This window comes from Marmota marmota, unplaced genomic scaffold (assembly GCF_001458135.2).
Source record: "Marmota marmota marmota unplaced genomic scaffold, marMar, whole genome shotgun sequence".
NCBI lineage: Eukaryota > Metazoa > Chordata > Mammalia > Rodentia > Sciuridae > Marmota > Marmota marmota.
In genome coordinates this window covers 3,219,327-3,246,179 of record NW_026000242.1, presented here as the reverse complement: position 1 = coordinate 3,246,179, position 26,853 = coordinate 3,219,327, and the positions used below count along the sequence as shown (strand labels likewise).

Genomic DNA, 26,853 nt, shown 5'->3' with positions numbered 1-26,853 from the left:
TCTTGGGCCCCATCCAAGACCAGCTGCCTCCAGGACATCCCAGGCTGACACATCAGAGCCACCAGGTGATAAAGAACAGTTCCCATTGCAAGGGTTTAGACCTTCCTTTGCTTCAGCATTTCAGGACAAGGGCAAAGATCCAAAAGACAAAGCACCAGAAGATATGGTGGTAATGAAGGGCAGGAAAACTTTTAAAGTTATAATAAATACTTGGAAGACAGTATGTGGGTGGGGAATAAGGCACAGCTGGAGGTCACTTAGTCTTCCATTTTGAATTCCAGAAGCAGGGAAAATCTGCAAGTGATTGAGTACGACCTCACCTATTCAACAGAAAACCTGGCCTGAGCATGGTCATTTGTAACTCTATTTGAGGTGACTTTGACCTCTGAGAAGTGAGAGCAGGACTGACCTCCATCCCTTTCATTCTACTAAAATTAATCCAATTCAATACTCACTGAGATATGAGAAATGGTGCTTTCAGAAAAAAAGGGGTTAAGTCAGATTGCCCTTTAAACTTGTGCTTTATTGGCAAAAAGGTAAAAATGCCTGTGTTTTTCAAAGATATTGGCTGTTCGTATCAATAGGATAATTTATTACTCAATTATCTTATTTGTAAATGCATTGGAAAAACCTCTCCACCCAAGTTGAACAAATGGGCTGAGGGAGAAGGGGAGGTAAATTGTCTTAATTACCAACCCCTTCTTAAAATTTCTTCAGCCGAGTATCATTCTCTCAGCCCCTTAATGTGGAACTTAGAGCAGCGGATGGTGAGAATACAGTAACAGAAGCGATAACTAGTAACTGAATCCCGCCTTAGCTCTTGCTGTGGGCTTTCCTGGGTGGGCTGTGTGGACTTGTTTCAGTAGGCAGAGACAGTGTTCTCCTCAGAGATGTGACCCCGAGGAGACTCAGCACCTGATGTATTATGGGAAGCCATCAGTCAAGGTCAACTATCATTATCATTTTCCCTTTTACCAGAGGGAGTTTTTGCTATTTCAGGGTCCTGAGTCCAAAGTCCTATAATTGTGAATTTTCTTATTTCTCTGCATATCCAATAAAATTTAATCGAACTCTTAGAAAGTAATTCCTGCTCTGACTACTATAACTAGTACTACCATGGATATCAGAAGCTATCATTAAAGTACCGCACTTTGTCACTTGTGGGAAGGAAAAGCAAAGTCTGGATAGCATCAAAAATTGTATCTCATTTTATCTGAACTGTTACCTGATGAGGGAAACATCTCATCCCCATTCTACAGATGAGAAAACAAAGGTTCAGAGAGGGAGAGGAACCTGACCACATTGACCCTCCTAGTTATTGTTAGAGCCAGGGCTGAAAACCAAATCAGTCTAATTCCAAAGCCCTTGTCCATTCTGTTGTGTATTATTGCTTTCAGTGGATCCATTCATCCTGCTGTCTCCTCAGGGCACAGATGCTAAAAGGATCTCCTGGCCACAACGAAAGTCACAGTCTTGACCACAGTAAAAATCCAGGTGCAGAGCCAGGTGTCACTTCTCAGCTCTCTAGACTGCATTCAGGGGTAGAAAGAAGCAGCAAATCAGTATAAGGAATTTGAAAGTTTGTTTTTGAAAATCAAATGTAATTGCCCACCTACCATAATTTCAGCATTGCTTTGGATGCCATGGAAGAATCCAAAGCATAAGACTTGGAGTTTGTAGACTAGTTGAAGAAATAGGACTCATTTGAAGTACTTGAAAGAACAACGAACTTCTTCCCAGATATTAACTCATATTGTAGAACTTCAAACACTGTTAATACTGGCTCATGAACAAGTTAAACCAAATATATTAGTGATAAAAATAAAACAAGTTAATATTGGCACATGAGTGAAAGGTCAATCAGTGAAAATATGAGACTGTCCAGAAATAACCCTGAACACTAAATAGAAATTAGTATATGGTCAAGCTGGCATTGTAGATCACTGGAGAAAAAAAATACATCGTTTAATAAATAGTAAAGGGACGAAGGGCAAATTAGCTGGGAATAAAATAGCTAAATCCCTTCTTCTCTCCTCACTGCAAAATCAAGTCCAGACAGAAGAAAGATTAAATTAAAAAATTGAATTATAAAAGTACTGGTAAAAAACTAAGGAGTTTTGCTATTTTTTAGTAATCTTGTAGTAAAGAGGGCTTTCCTAAGCAAAACACTCTAAAGTTGTAAAGGAAAACCTGATAAATTTAACAGTATTAAAATTTCATATCTCTTCATAGCAAAAACATAATCAAAAACTGAAACAAGTACAAAAATTTTTAAAGGAAGCAAAGTGAAAGACAAGTGATAAATGTTTTATAACACGTGACACATAAAAGCCTCTTTTTAATTTATAAAAAGCTTTTACAATTTAATAAGAAGAAATTTTAACCACACAACATGTGCAAAGAATATGAAAAGGCAATTCACACACACAAAAACTATACAAATGGATTAAAAACAAATGAAAAGATGATCCACTTCACAAAGAAATGCAAACTAAGTGCAGATACAGCATTTTTAACTTTTCCTATTTCTAGGAATCAGAAAAGATGGTGCGAAGCAGTCAGTGAGAATAGATTAAATCTATTGGCACAGCCTCTTTAGAAGGCAGCTCAGTGGCATCTGTCAAAAATTTAAGGGGTCAGGCATGTAATTCAATGGTAGAGCTTTTGTCTAGCATTCATAAGGCCCTGGGTTCAATGCCCAGCACTGAAATAAATAAATAAATAAATGTGCATACCCTTTGACTCAGAAATTCCACTTTTAGGAACTTATTCTACAGACTCAGGAGGACAAGAATATATGTACAGCAATATTCACTGCCACGTCATCATAAATGCATAAAATATACACACCATACAGTGGAGCAAAAACAATAATTCGAGACTAAATGGAAGAAAAGTGCCATGAAAAAGCAATGAACAGAAAGATTTGTAGATTGTGTTCCTGTTTATGTAAAATAATAGTAGGTACAAGATGCACATATGCACACACACATGCTTGTATATGCATAGAAAATTTCTGGAAGAATTGATTGTAATTGTTATTAAAATTTTCCTTATGCACTGATATGGTTTGCATTTTCTATCATGTGCAGATAGTATCCTTTGAACTAAAAATACTTTTAAAAATGTACAGTATATTGTAGTAGTGGTCCTATGAATCTATGCTTGTATTAGAATTCGTAGAATTATGCATTCCAAAAGAACATTTCACTACTAGATAAAATAAACCCCCAAAACATATTGTATATTGTTGTTTAGGATAGAAGTTCCCAAAAAATTGTATTTGTAGTGGTGCCTTTAGTATATATTGATTAAGATAATAGCTTTTCCAAAACTTTCAAGCAAACTTACCCTTAATGATTGGCTAATGCTTACTGAACACTTCTGTGCCCAGCACTGGCCAAGCATACAAACTCATTTAATCCATTACACCCACCATGAGGTAGGTGCTGTTGGAATCTGCATTTTATAGAAGAGGAAGCTGAGGCTCAAAGAGGTGAAATAACTCTCCTGGGTCACTTGTCAGAGCCCACATTCCTCACCAGGACCCTACCTGTCTTCCTTAAATGCATCTAGATGCCCTTGAAAAATGGTAGAAATGGCTGTGCGCAGTGGCACACACCTATAATCCCAGCGGCCCAGGAGGCTGAGGCAGGAGGATTGTGAGTTCAAAACCAACTTCAGCAAAAGCCAGGTACTAAGCAAATCAGGTGAGACCCTGTCTCTAAATAAAATTCAAAATAGGGCTTCGGATGTGGCTCAGTGGTCGAGTGCCCCTGAGTTCAATACCTGGTAGCCCCCCACAAAAAAATGATAGACATGCGCGCGCGCGCACACACACACACACACACACACACACACCACTGCACATTTGCCTTCTCAGTGATCATGGGGCCCAGCTGTCTATGGTAGGAAAACCACTCGTTTGCCAAAACAGTCCTGTAGAAGTTTTGAGGTAAAGACAAGTGAATTGACATTGGTACAGAAGTGAGTTCTATGGATAAGAATCCCAACTGGAATTTGAAGAATGGGGAATTTGAATAGGCTAAGAGAACAAAGAGGGGCCTGAAAGAGAGATCAATGTGAGTGAGGATCTAATGCTGGAATGGTGAGGAAACATCCCTAACCAAAGTGAAGGTCCATGTTGGGAGGTGAGTTTAAGGAGACAGGTAATAAAGATCTCAAAAACCAAGGGTGAGGAGGCTCCGGCACCCTCTGTCTGTCTGCACGTTGACCCATTATTTAATCAATAACGAGCCAGATGGAGGCGTTCCATAAGCAGAGGGTAACAAGGAGGAACAGTGGCGGGCCTCACACCTCCTCCCTCACCTGTGGCCTCCATCTTCCTGAGCAATCGCTGCGAGAAAGCCATTTACAGTGCTGCGCAACTGCGCGAGTCTTGACTTGTCTCTTCTGTCCCAGCGGTCACCTGCCCTCCCAACAGCCATTATGAGAGCTGCGTGAGCGTGTGCCAGCCCCGCTGTGCCGCCATCCGCCTAAAGAGCGACTGCAACCACTACTGCGTGGAGGGCTGTCAGTGCGACCCAGGCTACGTCCTCAACGGCAAGAGCTGCATCCTGCCGCACAACTGCGGCTGCTACTCAGACGGCAAATATTACGAGGTATGGGAGCCAGCCGGCCGTTTCCTCCCTGCCCATCATCAGACTCCTCTCCAACTCCAAGAGGGTGGTCAGAATTACCAGGTCTTCCCCCTCCATGATGAAAACCGTAGTGCTGATTGTCAGGAAGGTGGGAGAGGGCGAAGAGGCTAAGGACCCTTCGGAGGAAGCTCTAGCTCCTTGCCAGATCCAGAAGAGCAGAGCCTGTGCCCCTCACCCTCTTCTCCTCCCTCTCAGGCCTTTCTCTGGAGCATGGGCCCTTCTCCTTTCCTCTCCTGTAAATCTCAGTTTGCAAGCTTCTGACATGGCTCTAGTTTGGAAATATGGTGGCTGTGAATCTGACATTTGTAGCTGTCTTAGCTAAGGGTATTTTTAACTGGAAAATACAGTGCTTGAAGCTGGGAGGAGTGGCCTTCCCTCTCTGACTATTGAAACTTCCCCACAAGTGCCCTTTGTCGTTCTGATGTCATCCCCAGGGAGTTAGGGCTGCTTATTGACACACCCTCTCTGCTTCTCTCCCTATGGGAGCCTAAGCACAGAGCTTAGCCCTTTTATCACTGTTTCCCAACAAAACCTATTTGCTCACTAAGTCATTTTACTTTTTAGACTTTGTAATCAAATTTCCCTCCTTCCTTTCTTTCCTTCTTTTTGTGCTGGGGATTGAACCCAGGGCTTTCTGCCTGCTAGTCAAGCTATACCCCCAGCCCTGTAATCTTTCTTACTGTGCCATAACACTAAGCTAGAAAAGGCCCTGCTACAGGTCTTCCATTCACGGTTCTAACCCCTTTTCTGTTTAAGAGACATCAACACTTAGGTGGGTGAGTAGACAGTTAACAAACACAAATACTGAGAGTCTGCTGTTTGCAGAACTCGATGCTGATGATATTGTGAGACATGAGACTGTGTGATCCCTGCCTTAAGGAACTTAAAAAATAGATTCAGGAGAGGAAAAGAATAAAGAATAAAATAAGAATTACAAAATAACATATCATTAAGTGAAAAAGAATACCCCACTGAATGAATCAATTTTAAATGAAGGAGTATAGTAGCCTTTAAAAGAAATCTAATTGAAACGTTTGAATTGGAAATCAACTAAGCAAAAAATAAATAATGTCTTCTTTTTGTAAAGATGGATTGACTTGTTCAAGGACAACTAAGTTGTCTTTGGGAATAAATAAGAGATTAGAGATGTCCACATTATCTTCAGACATTACCTTCAATTTCATTGTCGTTGGAAAAGGTATGTTAATTCTATGTTAGAAAAAAAGAGGAGTAAAACAGTAGAACTAATCAAAGAGGACTGCTAAGAGCCAAGTATATGATGAACTCCCCCACATGTGTCCTTTGTCACTCTGATATTGTCCCCAGAGTGTTTGGGCTGTTTATTGCCATACCCGCTCTGCTTCTCTCTCTATGGGGGTATTGAAGTTAGCTCTTAGAAATATTTAAAAGAAGAGGCAAAACATGGAGGAGAAAATAATAAGGTCAGTATTCTCATAATCTGGGAGAAAAAATAATCAGGCTCAAAACCCAAAGAACATTCCTCTATTTTTTTGTCTCTTAGCCAAAAGGCATCTATCAACTGTGTCATGCACCCCTCTGCAGGTATCCTGCATATTGGTGTGGCATATGGGAATGAGACCTGGGTTTGACCCTAGCCATACCACTCCTGGAAGTGTGACACTGAACCAACTTGCATTTCTCTGAACTTCTGTTTTGCTATGAATGAAACATGGCTAAAAATACCAACTCCATTGGGTCCTTGTATAAGTGACCTAAGCCAGGTGCCCAGCTTAGTACCTGTCCCCTAGTCATTCAGTAATTGGTAGCTGCTATTATTGTTGTTGTTGTTCTCTTGAGAAACATTTCATGAATAACAGTCCAGGCATGTTAATGAAACGATGCATATAAAAGCCCTTGGAACTCTCAAGAAAGGCACAGAACAGCTCTGGGCAGCCATTAGTACTATAAACATTATTATCTGGCTTTCATCAGAAAGTCAGTGGGTTTTGACAACAGCTTCTATCTGGGAAGCAGCAAACTCACAGAATAAACAATCCACATCCACTTGCCACAGTTCAAACAAGCTTGGGGGCTTGTTTATACAGCAGATTTCTTTGGAAATAAAGAGAGACATCTAGCTATTTGCATGTAGGGTAATCACCAGCTGTGGCTGTCATGTCTAATTAAGGTAAAGAAGGCGGCATGGGGCCAGCCACTTTCCTGAGATGATAGTTTCATGATCAAGTCCTCCTGTGGATGAGTTATTTACCCTTGACCACATATCCACATAGATTAGGTTGTTTTCTCTCTCTACCAATGTAATGTCTGAGTTTTTATCAGAGAGAGGCCAGACTAACCACTCAATTATTCCATAAATCTGATAAGAGAAATGAAGTCAATATGTGAGGCTGCTGGCACCCAGAATATGTTATAGATCCGGAAGAAGAGAAGACTTAGTTCCAGGAACTACCTAACTTTGAGGATGAAAGAATTGGCAAAGGCACGTTGCAATGAACTGGACTGGAAGATTTCACCCTCTGCCTGTTTACTCTTGAATCAGTCACAGTTATAGTTGATATGAGGTTTTGATAAGTCTGTAAGTTAAAGCAGAAAACAGTGAGCAGGCCTTTTTATTCCATTAAAATATCGTTTCTGGATAGGACTGTGTTGATCAATTGATACTGATTGAGCATCTCTAATGTAAAAATCTGAAATCCAAAATGTTCCAAAATACAAAACTTTCTGAGTGGTGACATGATGCTATGAGTAAAAAAGTCCACTCCATGGAACTTTATCTCATGCACAAAATTATTTAAAATATTGTATTCAATTACCTTCAGGCTATGAGTAGAAGGTATATGTGAAATAAATGAATTTTGTGTTTAGACTTGGATCCTATATCCAAAATATCTTGTAACATATATACAAATATTTCAAAATTTGGGGAAAACAATCCCAAATTGAAATCCCTTCTGATCTCAAGCATTTTAAATACGGGATACTCCACCTGAGGGCCCACATCTTAATGTCTTAGTCTGTTTATCAAGACCATACCCCACTTGGACTGTCAAAATGGTTTTCCAACAGTTCCCTGGAATTCTTAGTACAGAGCATGTACAAGATCAAGAATACAAGCTTTAACTGGTAGAGTCATGCCTACAGATGTTCCCCATTTGGGGAAGAATAGAAAACAATAGCTGCCTCCAATTGAGGATAACCTGTGTTGTATGTATCTTAATAACTTTATATATAGTTCCTTCATCATCTGAAGGAAGATAAGTGGTGTTTCTTTTGTGATATGAACAACAGCTACTCTATGCCAGGAAATATGCTTTCCACGTTTTGCTTAATTTTCCCTTACAATTACTTGCAAGACATGATTATGATCTCCAATTTAGAGATGAACACACTGACTCTGGGAGGTTAGTAACGTTCAAGATAGCACATGTAGATACAGGGCTGGGACTGACATCCAAGTTGTCTAATCCCAAATTTTCCTTTCATGAAACCTAGCTGTTCACTAGATCTTTCACATTCAAGACCCAGAGAAATGGAGGCACTGGCAAAAAGAGCAAGTTAGAAGTAGACTAGACACAAGGGAAATGTTTAGAAGGGTGAGAGTTGTGAAGTGTTGAAATGGTTAATCCTAAGAGTTGATCATCACTTTCTTTTGACTATTTGAAGGGCTGATTTTTCGTTCTCAAGTGAATTTAAATTTCATCCTTGAAGTGAAGCCTGTACTTGTTAGAAGTGTGATTCCTTGGTTTAAAAAAAAAAAAAAATCTACAATGTATTTTCTTCTTCACCTAACAGCTGCACATTCAGGTTGGCTGTGATTAGTTCTACAATCCAGCCATAAAGATTCCAGAGTTCTTGCCATAAAGATTCCAGAGTTCTTGATTGAAACCAATAAAGTCTAAATTGCATATTATTTGGCATCTGAGTTGCATGGAACTGATGGAGCATTTGAACTGAGGCAGCCTCCCTATTGCAAACTGCAGCCCTGTTAAAGATAGGCTAGCCCAGCCTGGTACAGGGTCCAGATGGACGGGGCTTTGAGTTCCCCAGTATTGACCACAGCCTGAGTTTAACTCAAACGCCCACTTTCTTCCAGCCCAAGCAGCTGTTCTGGAACAGCGACTGCACGCGGCGGTGTCGCTGTTTCCGGCGCAACCTCATCCAGTGCGACCCGCGCCAGTGCAAATCGGACGAAGAGTGCGCGCTGCGCAACGGGGTGCGCGGCTGCTTCAGCACCAAGACCTCCTACTGCCTGGCGGCCGGCGGCGGCGTCTTCCGCACCTTCGATGGCGCCTTCCTCCGCTTCCCCGCCAACTGTGCCTTCGTGCTCTCCACCATCTGCCAGAAGCTCCCCGACATCTCCTTCCAGCTCATCATCAACTTCGACAAGTGGTCCTCCCCTAACTTGACCATCATTTCGCCCGTCTATTTCTACATTAACGAAGAGCAGATTCTCATTAATGACCGGAACACCGTCAAGGTGACAAGCCTGCCCTTGATTCTTAAGAAATGTGCCCGGGAAAGAAGGGTTTGGCTAGTGGACTGTTCATTGCGGTTTTCCCAGATAACTAAGTTGTAGGGTAATAGGTTGTTGCTTCTTATGTAACCGTACGCAAATGACCAAGCATAAGGTTTCTACCGGCGTACGAATGGGGCCCATTCCATCCCTCACTGATGATTCCAGAGGCCTTGCAGGAAATTTACAGCATCTCAGGGCAGTAATAATGGCCTGGGTGGTAATAGAGTTTCAGGTGATAAAATGGTAGATAAGTCGGGTTTTATTCTGAATTAATTTCCAAAAAGCATCTCATTTGTTTTTAAGAGCCTTTTAAATTATTCTTGCCTCTGCTAACCTGTACCAGACCAGCCTTCATCTCTGCCATCCTTTCTGTAAACCAAGAGAAGGCGAGCATTTGCCTATAAAAACAACTACCTAAATAAAACCTGACGGAGCATCCCCCACTATCAGAGGTCCTGATGAGATACCACGGGAAAGAAAATGGGAGACAGAATATGGCAAATTTTGCTGAGGCTGGCTCTTCCTTGGGCCTGTTGCCTGCTTTTTGTGAATCTTAGACTTGATATGTAAATAAGTGTGAAGTCCCTATCTACCCACATAGCTAATGTCTCATTTGAATTCCTACCCTTTCCACTTAATCCATTTGTTCCATCATCCCAGATGTTGAAGACCTATAAAAACTTAAAATATAGTATATGGTATATAATTATATGATATAATTATATGCTAGGAAGACTATGATTATGTTATAATAATATTAATACAATAATATAGTTAAGCTCCAGATTATTGTTTCCAACCCATTTTAATGTACCTGTGTTGATTTCATTGAAATATCTGCAGAATTGAAAACTTGGGACTTAATAGGTTAAGAAGATAATTGCTTTGATGAACTGTTGACAGGGACCCCAAATTCTCACCTAAACCAAACTGATCTCAGCAAGTAGACCTGAAAGGTAGAGCCAGGTGCCATTGCTCTGAGCACAGATAGGGAGGGATGCAAAGAGACTATATTAACATTTTTTTGGAACCAAGTGTTATATGTCTGCTTTTTGTTCTTGGCTCAGATAATCAGGCATTAATGTATCTTTATTTGAAGAATCATCGAAAAGCTTAGTATCCAGTGTTAGGCAAAAGACTGCCTTATTTTGCAAGCTTAAAAGGAAAAATCTGGTTTTTCATAGTGGTTTTTAACTTCAATTAAAGCAGCTGCTACTGTTTTTGACATTCTAATTCCTTTTTCAAATTAGCCCACATGGACACTATAGCATTGGTCCAGAACACAGGAGCAAGAAAGTGAAAGTGACCACCTGAGAGAGCAAAACTGACATTGTTGCTGAATAAAATACCCCAAACTAGCCAAAATAGTAAGGACATATGTTTTTAAAAGGCATCTGCCTTTTTTATGAAACAAAAGTTACTAATAACCTGCAGGGGAAAAAACAATTTATTTTGTAAGTACAGAAAAAGTATGTTATATTCTATCCCAAGGGCTAAGAAAAGAAAATGTTATAAAGCAGGAAAATGACGTCTGTAGAAAATACTGTATCTATAGGACCTCTGGGGGGAACCTCAGGTTTGAACATTATAAACAAGAAAACAATAAGCATGGCAATGATCCCCTGATCCATTTTAACTGTGTTGGAATCTCCTTGGATTGGAATGTCATTTTCAGTAATTGGTTTATGCTGGGGAAAGTTTTACACAGAACGCCAGCTATTTGCTGTGGGTTATGCTGGTCTAACACATTCTTCTCTCGACCTCCTCCCCCTCTTCTCCTCCTCCATAGTTTGCTTCCTTTGGGAAAACTATGGAGGGTAAGAAAAGTACATGCCCTTAAACTTTAGGGCAGAGGTTAGTAGACCACAGCCTGTGGCCAAATCTGCTTGCTGCTTGTTTTTGTAAATGAAGCTGTTATTGGGCACACAGCCACACTCACTTAGTTACATGTTTGTAACTGCTGTGGCTTCTCTATGCTATAAGGGTAGAGTTGGTAGTTAAGATAAATTTCCTAGGGCCTGCAACACCTGGCCCTAACTGAATAGTTTAGCCAACCCCAGCTTTCAGGGTAATGACTTACTTTCTCCCTCCCCTCCAATAGGTGAATGGCACCCAAGTGAACGTTCCATTTATAACTGGTTTAGCTACCAAAATCTACAGCAGTGAGGGGTTTCTGGTGATTGACACCAGCCCCGACATCCAGATCTACTACAATGGTTTCAATGTCATTAAAATCAGCATCAGTGAGAGGCTGCAGAACAAAGTCTGCGGCCTCTGTGGCAACTTCAATGGGGACCTGACTGATGATTATGTGACCTTGCGGGGGAAGCCAGTGGTGAGCAGTGTGGTTCTGGCCCAGAGCTGGAAAACCAACGGCATGCAAAAGAGGTAAGGGGTCTAGAGAGTTCAAAGCATTAAACTTGGTGGCTCCCATCTTCCCGTATCCATGGAGGTGTTAATGAGGAATGTACTGTCCTTAGCATCTGTCACCCTTCCTCTCTGCAGAGCGGAGCCAAAGGTCTTTGGAGTTTTGATGCTACAAATAGGCACATCAGAGTCCCCAGTAATTTCTTGAACTGCAAAGAAGGAACTGGGTTAGAGGATATGACCTTAAATGATCATGTCATCTAGGCTCAGCTAAACAGAAGAGTGTGCCAGGATTAGAGTTCTGAAGTCCTGACCAGCTGCCCACCTAGGGTCTGGGCTCCCCTGCTGGGGGTGGCCAGGATTGATTCAGTAGAAGAAAGGCAGCCCTTTGATTCCTGGTGCTGGACCTAATTGAATGTCTTTGACTTGATTGTGGTTGTGTAGGCAATTGGTGGGAATCAGGAAATCCTTTTTTAGAACATAAGTCATGGAAGTTAGACTCACCTCTAATCACCCGAGATATACTGATATAAACAAGTTATACCAAAGGTTTTTAATTGAGGGTCTCTCTGGGTTGCTGATTTATGATGATAGCTTTCTGGATCTGCTTCTTTTTCTTCGTGTCTCTTTGCTTATGTGCTGGATGTCTTCATGCTTTACATGCTAGATATCAGCTAATACACAGAAACATAGCTAATACATTAGAAACTATGCTCCAAACCCCCTTTGGTAACACTCGCCCCAAGTGTAAGCTGAATGATGTAATGAATGTATTAGATTATCCTGTGAATTATGGGACCCCGAGTTGGGAAGAATCTTGAGCAATACTTAGTCCAGACTCTTCCTTTTCTTGATGAAACAGAGGCTAAAAAAATGGCTTATTTAAATGAGAGGACCCATTAGTGCAAGCCAGGACTAGACTCCAGGATTCCTAATTTCATGGTTTCTCTGAAATGCCACTCAGTGACCCACAGATAGAAAGAAGACGACTTTGGACACTTAAGCCCTCTTGGTTTTTCCTGACAAGCAAGGTTCAGTTCCTCCCATGGAGTTGTGATTCTGCTTGAACTTTTCCCCTGCCTCCCTCCCTCCTTTCTTTTCTTTCTCTTCCTTTATAAACTATCATCAGCTGGACACCAGTTTTATTATGAAGGTTTTAAATTTGGTCTCTGACAGCTAAACTGAAGGTTGTGTGGAAGACTCTTGGATTTCTTTGCAAACCTTTATTTCTGCCATCTATCAGACATTATTATTGCTATTACCATTCTGTCAATACCTGAAGACTCAGGTGGCTGTTTTTGCTTTACTTACTCTGATGAAACTCTTACCCACAGCTGCAACGAACACAGTTAGTGGTTATTATATCAATGGTATCAATCAATTATAGGAAAGTATTAATGGTTATTATATCTACCTTTCTTGTGTCACTGTGGCTACCAGCCCATCTTTGCTGTGTCGTAATGCTATAAGCAATGGGAATTCCTTTTTCACTTTCTTGGCTGGGTAGCTCAAGGCCATTAGCACCTGACTTTTCTAAGGTGAAGGTAGCACTGGTATCCCATACTGCCTTGTTCAGAGCTAGCACAGCAGATGCAACAGATGAGGTCTTACTTTGCCTGGAAGACTCAGGTGGCTGGTTTTGCTTCACTTACTCTGACCAAACCTCTTGCCCCCAGCTGCAACGAACTGCAGTTCTCACAGTACGCAGCCACATGTGACAACGTGCACATTCAGAAGATGCAGGGCGATGGCTACTGCCTGAAGCTCACGGATATGAAAGGCTTCTTCCAGCCCTGCTACGGACTCCTCGACCCCCTCCCCTTCTACGAGTCCTGCTACCTGGATGGCTGCTACAACCACAACAAATTCCAGTTGTGCGGCTCCCTGGCTGCCTATGGGGAAGCCTGCCGCTCCTTTGGGATCCTGAGCACAGAGTGGATTGAGAAGGAGAATTGCTGTAAGAGAATTATTTTATTTCTTTGCGTTATTTTCTGGTAGCCTTGCTTTGTCTAGGGATGACTGATCCTCTCCATTTTCACTCTTGGATCTGCAAGTTTGTAGTATGCATATATGTGTCAACATGCATAAAAAGCTATTCCCATTAACGCAAGGTGATACTGGGACCAACAGATTGTGTTTTTGTACCCTGACACACAACACCAATCCTGTGTGTGATTCCAGGCCCATTCCAAGGCTATGCATACACGTTGGTAAATTTAGAGACTAATCTTCATCAAGTGTGGGAATACACATAATTCAAAACTTAAGAACAATAAAGCTAATTAAAACATGTATTAAATGATTTCAGAAATGTTAAGCAAATTACTAGTCTCTGCTGGAAATTAACAGAAATGTTTTGTTTGGTAACTTTAATATTTTATTCTGCTGTGTTCATAAGAAATGCTTTAAAATTAACTGTTTTGAACTCTGAAAATTGTAAATGTGATTATGTATGTTTATTTGTGTACGTGTGAGCCTCAAGTTTCCCATTGTCTAAGGGCCTGCTGAGCTTGCCAGCTGGCAGACAGACCACCACATTTTTAAGCGAGGTCTTTCTTCCTGTGGCTCTAAACTCAGCCCATTCTTTCTGTTGTTTTCTTTGGTCGTTTTCAGACTAGGTTAATCAGCCACCCCATTTTCTGCCTGGCTACTGTGTGCCTGGAAATACATTATACATGAATACTCTTGGAAGAAATCCTTTTAGAACAAATATATTTAAATGATATAGATGCTTTTCCTTCAGTCATCTTTCCAGAAATGGAAACTGGCTGACACGATGCAATCCATGTGTTCCCACCTTGTGCCGTTACCTGCTTAGTGGAGGAGCGTGGCAGCCAGGTCACATGAGGCAGGTGAAGCTGTGGGATTTTTCTTTTTAAAAGTTTTTACTAGTGCACTCTAGTTATACATAATATTGGGGTTCTTTTTGACATAGTCCTACATGCATGGAATATAATTGCTCCCTTTCAGTTCCCAGAGCGTCTCCTCCTCCCTCCCCCTGTTCCCCTTCTGCTATTGGTCTTCCTTCTATTTATTTATAGTTTTTATTTAAAATCAGTGCTTCTAACCTCTTTTTTCCCCTGTAAATGTCTATATATGTGGCGAGAGCACTCAAAATGTACTCATTTAGTCATTTTCAAGTATATAATATCTTGTTATTAACTATTGTAGATCTCTTGAGCTTGTTCCTCCAACTGAAATGTTGTATCTTTTTTCAACTTTCTTTTTAAAAATTCTTGAAGTGAACTTAGCTCATGCCACACAGTTACTTCTTTAGCACCAACCATGGTGATGAACAAGAATTCTTCTATCTTGATAGGAAGGAGATTCTTCAAATTAAAAAAAATGAGTCTCGAAACAAAAATGCTCTAAATTAATGGATCTCAAATGGAGATGTTGAATATCTTGCAGGTAGTCTCATCTGTCACAGAAATGCTATTCATAATAACATGGTGCCATTAATCTTAGCCAATGATGGTGAATTATGTGTAGTTTTGATTTGTCTACTTTTACATAATCAAGTCAGTTGTTATTAAGGTTTACCATGAATCCAAGAAGTCCTGATATCCCCGGGGAACTCCTCTGGGATCTTACTGGCCCTCAAATTTTCATTATTGGCAAATATATATTGAACACTGTGAGGTGGCTGTATGCTAGGAACATAAAGAGAAATATTTGGCATCTACTCTTTACATAATAAATATGAAGATATAAATGCAAGTAATCATAATATAACATAGTATAGTAGGTACCATCACCGTGGTGTACCTTGGCAGGTAACAGTGTTGTGCATTCTGTCTTTTCCTTTTACCTTCCTTGGTGGCCTTGGGTAAATTTGGGTTATAATAGCTTAAGGAACGTTTGTGAGGATCTAACATGCGAATTCAGCTAAAGCCTGAGGCACAGTGCCAGGTCCATAGCAAACATCCAATCACTAGCTATTGCCTTTCATTTTTTCTGGAAGGTTTCCCTCTTTGTTAACTTACAGCTAATCTCTGACCATTTCTGACTGAACTGAAGTGGTAAATCCGGAGTATGACCAAATGCTACCACGTGTAGTGTGAAAATCAAGTTGTGCGTGTTTCTGTGTGTTTTCCTTTTTAGCAGGAGTGGTTGAAGATCCCTGTGTCGGGGCGGACTGTCCCAACCGAACCTGTGAGCTGGAAAATGGAGGAGAGCTGTGTGGTTGCATTGAGCCACCCCCCTACGGAAACAGTGAGTAACAAGTGCCACCTCTCCACCCAGAAAGGCCCAATGGAGGAGGGCTGGCAGTGGCATAGGAAAGCTCCAAGGAAGGACCTTGATGTGTCCTACCTCATGGGTTAGAAAAATTCCAGGAGCAAAACTTTTGGGAGTGTTTAAGCAGAACGAAGAAGCAATCTGACCAAAATGGGCTAATGTTCATTTTCTCACAGCTTCATCCTTTCTTCAACAAATGATAATGTGCACATTTGTATATGAATGGGATGGGCCAGTTCCATCAAGTCCACATACAACATAGAGATCCAAGTGGATCTTTTATGTGAGGAAGAAGTAAGGTGGTTTGACGCCAGCATGAAGGAAGGAAGAGAGCCAGGTGCCTTAGACTGACCTGCAGCCAGTTTTATCTGGCCCAAACCTTTTTGGTCTTGAAGATACAACAGGAATGTTTGAAGCAAGCAGCAAATACCTGGGACTCCTGGCCTTGTCGCTAACTGTGTTTGCCTTAAGGTAGAAATGGCCCTGATCTTGGCAGAGCACATCATCTCGGTGCCAGCTTGCAGAGCTGCTTCGCTTTCCATCCCCACGCCCTTTGTTGAACCAAGTAATTCAGAGGCATGTGCTAAATTTAACATCCTTCAAGAATGAAAACCTAATTGACTAAAAGGCTCCATAGGAGGGGACAACATGGTTCACCTAGGCAGATATAAATATTTCTGTTTCTTATTACCAGCTATTTATACACTCAGAGAAAATGTCAATTGGTGCAATATCCTGTCAAAAGGCAATTCCTGATGCTCACCTGGGACTTGCTAAGAGGTTGTGCTGAGCTGGATTCAACCAGGGCTTTGGGTGTGGCCAGGCCAGTGCTGTTCTTCCTGGGGAGCATGCTCCTTAGCCAGGCCACAAAGTGCCAGATTCTGTATGTCACCGAAAAGTAGCTGCCACCAGTATGTGTGGGAGGAAGGCCTGGGTTTATAAAGAAAGACAAAGGGCTCTTTATTAGCATTTTTATCTTTTTAATAAGGCTCTACCAATGCCCAAGTTATTGCTTTGAATGAATTCATATGCTCATTTGGTCTGATCAAAGCTTAATTAGAAATGCTTGCAGCCTGAGTGGAGCTTATTTGCCTTTTCTATAGGAGCATGGCAGGGTGATGCCTCAGTCCCACCCCTGCAGCAAGACCGGCTCCCACTGATTTGCTTTCCTTAACAACTGTTCCCACAGACTCACATGACATCATTGATGCAGAGGTGACCTGCAAGGCGGCCCAGATGGAAGTGTCCATCTCTAAGTGCAAACTCTTCCAGCTTGGCTTTGAGAGGGAGGGTGTGAGAATCAATGACAGGCAGTGCACTGGCATCGAGGGGGAAGACTTTATCTCCTTTCAGATCAACAACACCAAAGGGAATTGTGGCAACATCGTGCAGGTGAGAAAATGGGCATAGGAAGGAGCACCTGGCGGAGGTAGAGACAGCTCCTGGTATTTGCCTATTGATCGTCCTTAAAGCCAAGGTCAAGGTGGTCCTCTTAAAAATATGCTCTTTGGAGAACAGTGAAAGGCATATGCACAAGGCAGTCATCACTAAGTGGTTGAATTGAAAGAGCGATGTGTAGGTTAACAAAGCTTCTCACTTCTTTTCTTGTTCCTTCTGGGGGTGTGTCTTCCGTTCATGGCTCTGCTCATTAACATTTATCAGAAGGTGAGAAAGGAGTAAGTACCTTCATGTACGGCAAAATGTTTGGTGGAAGAGAGGTTTGAATTAAGGGTTTAAAAATAATTTTCAATCAGTTTATATTACCTCAAACCAGCAATACTCCATGTTCTCCCTAGCTTGCATTTCCATGGATGACTGGGGACTGGGTATTGTTAGAATTCAGTGGTACATGAAATCTACCTTCCATGGGCATTTCAGGGTTATCAGACTGAAGGGTGCTGTTGACATCTATTGTAATACTTTCTCCCTGAGTAAATGCTGAGGCCAGTGCCATACTGATTTATAATGGCCTCTGGGTTATGTATGGAATGAAGCCATTTCTCCACTTTCAGGGATATGGATTTAAAATGCAAGCCACATACTTGTTCCGAGATTTAATGATTTCTGACCTCCCTTTGCTCTGCAGTCCAACAGCACTCATATCATGTATAAAAACACAATCTGGATCGAAAGTGCCAACAACACTGGCAACATCATCACCAGGGACCGCACAATCAATGTGGAATTTTCATGTGCTTATGAGCTGGATATCAAGATCTCCTTGGATTCTGTAGTAAAGCCTATGCTAAGGTAAAGGATTTCATGGGCTGTGTTCATAACTTTGTCTTTCCTTGACAGTTAAGGTTAGCATAATCAAAATTGTTAGCATTTATCTCTGAAGCCCTAGGGAAAATAAAATTCTTATTTCCTGAACCTAGGTACTTTAGACCAGCACTGTTCAATAGAACTTTCTACAGTGATGGAAATGTTCCATATCTCAACTATACAATATGGTAGCTACATGTGGCCATTGAGCACTTGGAATGTGGCTCAGGGGACAGAGGAATTGAATTTTTAATTTTTGAATTAATTGTGTTTCATTTGGATTTAAATTGCTCCATGTACCTGGTAGGAACCAGTTTGGACTGTGCAGCCTTAGACTTTATAACTACATACTTTGCCTTCCCTCTGCTTTTGCAGCTTGAAAAAATGGAAGTCAGTTGAATTAATGAAATTGTTTTGTATTGCCTGCCTTATGACTATTTCTATTTTAGTGTCATTAACCTGACGGTTCCAACCCAAGAAGGCAGCTTTACCACCAAGATGGCACTCTACAAAAATGCCTCCTACAAACATCCTTACCGCCAGGGTGAAGTAGTCTTGACCACACGAGATGTGCTGTACGTAGGGGTCTTTGTGGTTGGAGCTGACTCTACACATTTGATCCTCACGCTCAACAAGTGCTATGCCACCCCTTCCCGTGACAGCAATGATAAGCTCCGATACTTCATCATTGAAGGAGGGTGAGTGGCCTTTTAATAGATGGCAGTCTCAGAGCCATAATATTGTCTAATTATGTTTTAGGGAAAGGAATAGAAACTAACATTTGTTGACACCTTCAGAACCAGCATTTTGTATCAGCGAATTCATTTAATTCTCATAATAACCTATGATGTAGACTTTCTAAGCCTCATTTTATAGATGAGGTCAAGTAACTTGCTTAAAGTCACACAGCAGTTAGTGGCAGGTCCTTCAAGTCATGCAGTATTAACTACAAGATGCTTTATCATCGTTGTGATCGAAAAGGGATTTGGTCCTGTCTACTTTGAACTTCAATTTGAGAGGAATGAGAATTATGCAAATGAAAGAATAGGATGAGTAGGACACCTATCAAAATAACAAAGAAATTACAAGAGTAGTGCACCCTTATCTGAGGGTGACATTCCAAGACTCCCAGTAGATGCCTGAAATGAAACCGTGGAGAATACTGAACCCTCCATGTGTTGTGCCTTGTCCCATACACACATGCCATGGAAAAGTTCAGTTTATAATTTAGGCAAAGGAAGGGATTAAAAACAATAACTAATAAAACAAAACTATTATAATAGTATACTATGATAAAATGTATGCAAACATGGTATCTCTCTCAAAATATCTTACTATACTGTACTTATCCTTCATCTTCTTGTGATATTGTGAGGTGATTCAGTGCTCACATGATGAGAGACGAGTGAGGTGAATGATGTAGGTGGGCATTGGGATACAGCATCAGGCTACCACATAAGGGTTGCACACAAGCACTGAGATAACACAACACTGATCTATAACTAAGGTGGTTACTAGATAACTATCAGGCAGGTAGCATATACAGCATAGATACAGTGGACAATGGGATGATTCATGTCCTGGATAGATGGAGTAGGACAGTACAATATCTCATTGTGCTACTCAGAACGGCATGCAATTTCAAATGTATGTGCTATTTCTGGAATTTTTCATTTAATATTTTTGTATGGCTGTTGAATGCAGGTAACTGAAATTGTAGAAAGTGAAACTTTGGGTAAAAGGGAATTACAGCAATAGTTTGTAAGCTCTACAAGTTTCTTTTTTCTTATCACTGTATGCCCACCATCTCATATATTTCCTGAAACATAGTGGTTACACAATAAAATTTATTTAATGAATTAATGGATGGATGACAAGAGAAGACTAAAGAACCAAACAACAGTAAAAATAATTATCTTTATTAAAAAAAAAAACACCAGCTATGTCAGGCAGTTTATAGACATAACAGATCTTTTGCAAAAATTCATTTTTAACAGCTTGATTTAAAACATAATTTATATGCAATTAAATTTACTTGCTTTAAGTATAAAATTCCATGATTTTCAGTAAGTCTTCAAAGGAGCACAAACATCACCATAGTCTAATTTTAGAACAGTTCCATAACCCTAATAAAATAATTCTTTAAATAGGGACTTTATTATCAAAATTCTTTTGTTATAACTGGTAAAGGCCAATTTAAATTAGCCTATGCCAAAAAACCCCCCACAACCAGAACCAAATAAAACCAAGGTGTTTAAGGGGTAATCAAATCACAGGAGTAGATGTAGCCTGAGGATGATCGAATCCAGGGAGCTGTCAAGCCTCTCTTCTTGCTCATCTCTTGTCTCTACCTCTCTCTGCTCTCTCATTGACCTTGTCAGTCACTGACAATCCTGGCCTCACATTCATGCACCACTGTCACCACAGAGGAGAGAGCTCTTCTAATTTCAACTCAGGGACTCCTAGGGAAGGAAGACAATTCTGTCTTGGATCACTTGCCTGTCCTTTGTAGGGGGAATGCACCATAGCAGTTGTCTGGGCTGGATCAGCACCTACTCCTATGATGGGCAGAGGGTGCTGTGGACACTGTTTAATAGCTTTGTGGTTGTGGGAAAGAGGAATGGTGCCCCAAGAGAAGAGGGGTGTGACTTTGGGCAAATAATTGACATCCACCATTTTGTAGATGAGGCAGGCTTGGAGAAGGCAGGCTCAGAATTCAACATGGTCACATGACCAGCAAGGGGAGGGAAGGAATTTTTTTAGGTGTCAGAAAACACGGCTCATTGCTAGAGCTGGGTGGCACGTGGCACGGGTTGTGCAGGCATGTCGTGGAATTTTCAACAAAGGCCTCGCTAAGGCATGTGTCTCTCTGAGTTGGTATTGGCCTTCTCAGAGGCAAAGGGAGGGGCTTTGAGTCCTTGGTGTCTTTGAGTCCTTGGTGCTTGGGTTAATGGGACAGTTTTCCTTTTCTCCATGTCTCCTCCCTGTCCTTATTGTACTTCTTTCCCAGTGTAAAAGAGCTATAACCTGAGCTACTCTGCAAATGGAAACTCAGATTATGGAACTTGTGTCTCCTTTGAAGGATGAGGTGGCATTTAGCATTTTAAAAACAGTATTTAATGGACTTGACCCAGAGAGGAAGTGCGAGCCAGCAGGCATGTTCATAAATCTCAGCTTACCCCAGGGTCTGTGTGAATAAAGGCCTTCAAATTAAACTGTGGTTAGGTGGGAAATGATTTCGTCATCTGGGAGAATTTGAATCCATCAATCCTTCTAACCTTTCTTGGAGGGATGCGGTTATTGTTTTGTTTTGTTTTCTTCCACTGAACTTAGGGGAAAACTGATGCTCGGTGCTTAATTAATGAGCAGCGAAACAGGTCCACTTAAATGTTTTGGGGTCAGTTGATCCTCCCTAGCTGTGTGGAGCACAGAGACAGCACCAACTTATCAGTAGCTCAGAAACTGGTGGGGGTTGGGGCACAATGCCCACTTCTCTTTTCTCTGAAAAAGTGGGAGGGACAGCTATTCTTCATTGGTGTTCAGAAGATTCATGCCTGGCTTGTTTGCTTGCTTTAAAGGAGGCCCCCAAATAGCCAAGGATGCTTTGCTTCATGTTTTTTTCTGATACCTAAACTTCATCTCCCTGGGAGAGAGCTGGTGATCTGGCTAAGAGGGGAAGTCTGTGTGAAGACTGGAGAGACGCTACCATTTTAGAATCCTTGAGCCAATTTAGATTATCCACAATCATAATAAGGACAAGAAAAAAAAAAGGATGGCATATAAAGTTTTGCTTTCAAAGCATTTCAGAGACGACTGCCTTGAAAAGCAACTTGCATTTTGCCTAGAAGACTAATTATGAAACTTAATAGGTGTGGGAATGCTGAAGGATAACTTCAATTTTTAATTTTCCTTATTACTAAGCTATTTAATCCTGTGGGTTTGGGGAAAAGAAACATAAGAAAGAGAAAGAGTCACCCCTTTTATCTTGATCATTTTAAAGAGCCTCTTGGCACCTAGGAGCCCACCTTGGGCCATGGCAGCACAACTCATTCATTCATTCGCTTATTCATTCATTCAACAAAGATTTTCAAATATTTACCATGTGCCCTGCGATGATTGGAACCTTGATTCTTGCAGTTTGATTCTTGCTCTGGAGGAGCTCAACAGGGTGCTGTTGGCAAATCTGGAAAAGACCTCCTATTCCTGCCTGCTTAGAGCATGCCTAGAGGCTCCGTGTAGAGAAGGGGTGCTGTAGACTGTGCTGTGAAAGAGTAGGTGTCATGCAAGGGGACAGGAGCAGAAAGACCTTCCAGTGGGGAAAACATTCCATGAAGACACTGGAATATATGCCACTGTGATACGTTTGGGGAACTTTTAAGTCGTTAAAGCAAAATATCTGTGCTTGAGGAAGGTCTTGCCTGGGACTGGGTATTGGCTCGGTACCACAAGGAGGAAGGAGTTGAGGAGGGGCGCTCACCTGCGCCAGGACCCTGCTCCAGCTCCTCCCGGGCTGTGCCTCTCCCCCAGCCCCAGCTCCTACCTATTTTAATGTGTGGGAAGAGTTCCCAAGAGGCTTTGAATCAGGGGCCCCTGCCAACATTGATAATTAACTGAAGAAAGTACAGAGGAAGTCAGAACTAATCTTGTGTTTGCTAAATTGTTATCAGTAAAACACAGCATCATGAGGGGGCGGACTGAGGTCTTGAAGCACAGGGAAATTGAGTGCAGTCCCTACGGTCATTTAATTTTTAGTTGCAGTTAGGATACTAACTGAGGTGGTATTTAAAGTTTCAGAACAAACAATGAGAGTAGGAGGGAGTGATAATAGATGACAAGTCCAGAGGCCACATTCATTTGAAATTCTGAAATGAAGATGAGGATTAACGTGTAAGAGGAAAAAATGGGAAGCCAAGATGCCATTATTTTTTCTGAATAGGTGTCAGAACATTAAAGATAACACCATCGGCATCGAGGAGAATGGAGTCTCCCTAACCTGCCGTTTTCACGTCACCGTCTTTAAATTCATTGGGGATTATGATGAAGTTCATCTTCACTGTGCAGTGTCGCTCTGTGACTCAGAAAAGTACTCCTGTAAAATCGTAAGTGACAGTGTAAAAATCAAATGCTTAGACTTACTCTCCCTGCTCCAGCATTTCCAGTATGAAGACTGAGTACCAGGTGGCTGAAATGGAGTAATCCACAGATGCACAGGAGTCTTTGGTGGGTAGTCATCTTTGGTGGGGGAGAGCACAGTGGAATGATGTGCATTTACTCCTGTCTCCGAAATGTCAACTGGTCATTGACTTAACATCAGACCAGGGCTCCTCAAGCTAGCACCAATGACATCCTTTGTTGTGGGGGATTGCCCTGTGCAGTGTCCCTGATCTCTGCCCAACAGATGCCAATGCTATCTACTCCCCAGTTGTAACATCCAAAAAATGTGTCCAGACATTGCCAAAAAGTCCACTGGAGGGTAGGGGTGGGGGCATTGGTCTGGCTGAGGACCACTGTACTGAAGTCTCAAGGAGTCTCAGGCCACCTGAATCTGATGACCACTGAGCAGAGTATCACTCCACCATAGCAAACTGCTGACCTCAGGAGGCAATTTATCAAAGTATCCAACAGCTCATCTGATCCACAGGGCCTGAGGCTCTAGGGGGGCTGTGGGATGAGGCTGAAGTGCAAATTAAGCATCTCTTCCATGCCAGGCTTACACCCCACTACATATTGCTATGTCCTTAAGATGTGATTGCATTGGTACCTGGCTCCTAACCTTTAATATTGCAGCTTTTTGCTTACCCCCTTGTTTGCAGAATCAAGATATGAATTATGGCCAGGGCTCCTTGCAGATGGTGCCGCATACATTAGTGTCCATGAGATACAACAATCCTCATTCCCGAGCAAAGGGCCTCTTTGAATATAATTCTACTGTGAAGAGTATATTTAATTCTGCTCAACCTAAAGCCTGGCGTCCCAGTGGATTCAATGATCAAGAATGCATTGGTTCTAATTAATCTGAGCAGCAATAGTGTTGGAGGCCGGAGCCTCTGCCTCTTTTGCAGGTGGAAACATGGTGAGGAATAAGTTATCAGCTTAATTGTGTGAAATTTTCCCTCTGGTGTTCTGTCTTTCAGACTTGCCCACAAAATTCCAGGATTGCCACAGATTATACAAAAGAACCTAAAGAACAGATCATTTCAGTGGGACCTATTAGGAGAAAAAGTATGTATGTTTCCTAAAACACACTATAAATTATTGAAACAGTGGGACTTGAAGGCTCAGACGTGCTTCACCTGTGATGTGGGTGTAGTGCATGAGGTGATGGTGTTGGGGACACCAGTGTGAGAAGACTGCCCGCCTGCTCCCTTGAAGAAATATTTTCATTGGCTTTTAAGAACTCGGCAGCATGGGGCTTTTCTTCATCCTCTCCTTTCATTAAAACCTTCCCTTCTATATGAATTGGAGGGTGGAATGGTCTACAATTAATTTGCCCGACTGCTTGTTTTCAGGGCTGGACTGGTGTGAAGACAACGGAGGATGTGAGCAGATCTGCACCAGCCGGGTGGACGGGCCTCTGTGCAGCTGCGTGACAGGAACCCTGCAAGAGGACGGCAGGAGCTGCCGAGGTAGAGGCTCTTCTGAGTCAGGGCAGGCAATGAGGGTCCTAGAAAGTCCCCAACCCCAGAAGGAGAAACTCAGATCTGAAGCCCACCCAGTCAGCAACTTACCTAGGAAAGTTTCAGAAATTGAGAAGGGAAGATGGCTGGGCGGGCTGACACATGCCTGTAATCCCAGGGGTCCGGAGGCTGAGGCGGGAGGATCACGAGTTCAGAGGCAGCCTCAGCAACAGCGAGACGCTGAGCGACTCAGTGAGACCCTGTCTCTAAATAAAATACAATTTTTATTTTATTGTATAGTGGGCTGGGGATGTGATGCAGTGATTGAATGCCCCTGAGTTCAATCCCTGGTACCCATCCCCCCCCCCAAAAAGAGGAAAGATGGGAAAACACCCAAAGAATTCTAGCACCATTAAAAAAAAAAAAAGAAAAAAGAAAAACCTTTGCATCTCTGCTGCTTTTTCATCTAAAGATAATGATAGAAGAAAATTTACACTACCACTTCAGGATTATATATTGGCTATAGATCTGAATGCCAGGTCTACCTGGGCTGAGGCTGGGATTAGACGTTTGCCTTAACAAATGAGAGAGCAGTCTTGACATGGTTTCCTCCCTCTGAGCTTAGCAGGATCCTCTTCAAGGTTGGATTAATTTTGATTTTTTGCTGCCTGAGCCAGGGCCATTTGGGTAAAGTGAGTTCTTGGCCATGAAATTTCCTTTATTTAGTTGAGTGTTGCAGAGAAGTGATGCCTGTCTAACTGGCATTCTCCCCACCACCACCTCATAGGACTTATTATGTTCCTCTCTGTCCACAGCCTCTAATTCTTCAGTTGATCTTCAAGTTTGGACACTTCTTCTCATTGTGACCCAAATTTCACTATGGCATTTTGTATATCAATCAGACACAACCTCATAATGCACTCAAGGTTGCTATATAAAGTACTGTAATTTACTTACTTCAACTCCCTGTAGGATAAAAAGTGTGTGTCCCTAAGTCAAAATCTATTTGAAAGTGTCCACCTTCTCACAATCATGCCACTTGTCTCCAGTGGTCAGAGATTCCAGGTCCCTCTTTCAAAATATGCACCAGGGCTTCTAAAAGCCAGTCATGGGAAGGATGTATTTAACTAAAATTCCCAAACAGTTGTCACTAGAAACCTTGGCTCATGTGAAAATCCAGTAAAGGAAATGAACTCTAGTTATAGAAATCTGACGTGAAATCTGACCAGAGAAATCTGTCCAGCCACTGCTAGTTCTGGATCCTACTTGTTACAGAGTTAGGGCTAGTTGGAACAATCTGGGAGTGATGACTGAAAGGTTTGGCTCCCTCTAAGGAATCTCGCTGGCGTGTGGAAGTGTCTGATCTACAACCTGCACCATGGCTCTGTTCTGTTGAGGACGAGTCCCTTTGCCCGCCCACCGCAGCTCTCCACCTTGCCATGGCAGCTTTGGCCACTGGATATATTAATTGCAGACCTGGGGAACCTCACCCCGATCCCACCCCTCAAACCCAGTCCCTTCTCTTTTCACAGATCAACCAAATAATTTTAATGTGTTTTATCCTTAAATAAACTTTGTGTTCAAGTATTCTCATTATTTGGTGGCCGGAATCATTCTTATCGATGTGAAGCTTTGCACGCTAAATAGCTCGCTATGATTAAAAACAGAAAAGAGCAAGCAGCAGCCATTGGACCAGGTAGGCACTGCTGGCCACAGCTGTAATGTGTTGTGTTATTACTACTCGGGTGCACTTACAGAGCATTAGCGGAGCATTAAGGTGCTTTGCAGAAGAAAAGCAGGCAGTGTCCTCCATTGTAAGTGGTATATAAACACACATTTACTATAATTAACTGCAAAATGGAGGGCCTGCAAAATATATCCCTGGAGTGCCTCCCCTTTTAAGGTTAAAAACAAAACAAAACCCACTTCAAGTTTATTTTAAAATTGTCTTGGATTCAAGTTGATAGCATTTTTGCATTTTTTCTGGGAACACTGAAAAGCTGAGCAGAAATGCTGAGCATCCTTGAACGTGGCGTGGTAGCTGCTGTCTCACAGGTCAAAGGAAGCAGCATCATACTGTCACTGGGTTGATGAAGTGGGGTGTAGACAGTCTGCCCCGAGCTGCTGTGTTCTCCCGGCTCTGGCCTGGAGGGCCTACAAATTCTGGCTGGTCTGGGCTGTCACTCGTGCTGTGAGGCTCAGAGAA

The 26,853-nt window shown here is 41.9% G+C and overlaps 1 protein-coding gene across 1 annotated transcript in view; it reads left to right on the top strand.

Moving 5' to 3' along the window:
- The window catches only part of Tecta (tectorin alpha), a 138,416-nt gene extending 112,176 nt beyond the window's left edge, over nt 1-26,240 (top strand). The window contains exons 19-30 of the mRNA XM_048795830.1: nt 4,423-4,622; nt 8,737-9,120; nt 11,261-11,547; nt 13,203-13,483; nt 15,631-15,741; nt 16,955-17,157; nt 17,852-18,015; nt 18,480-18,728; nt 22,967-23,129; nt 24,165-24,252; nt 24,540-24,656; nt 25,463-26,240. Coding sequence (XP_048651787.1) covers nt 4,423-4,622; nt 8,737-9,120; nt 11,261-11,547; nt 13,203-13,483; nt 15,631-15,741; nt 16,955-17,157; nt 17,852-18,015; nt 18,480-18,728; nt 22,967-23,129; nt 24,165-24,252; nt 24,540-24,656; nt 25,463-25,563 — 2,348 coding nt within the window. The 3' untranslated portion in view covers nt 25,564-26,240. The remainder of the gene's footprint in view (nt 1-4,422; nt 4,623-8,736; nt 9,121-11,260; nt 11,548-13,202; nt 13,484-15,630; nt 15,742-16,954; nt 17,158-17,851; nt 18,016-18,479; nt 18,729-22,966; nt 23,130-24,164; nt 24,253-24,539; nt 24,657-25,462) is intronic.
- The last annotated feature ends 613 nt before the right edge of the window (nt 26,241-26,853 follow it).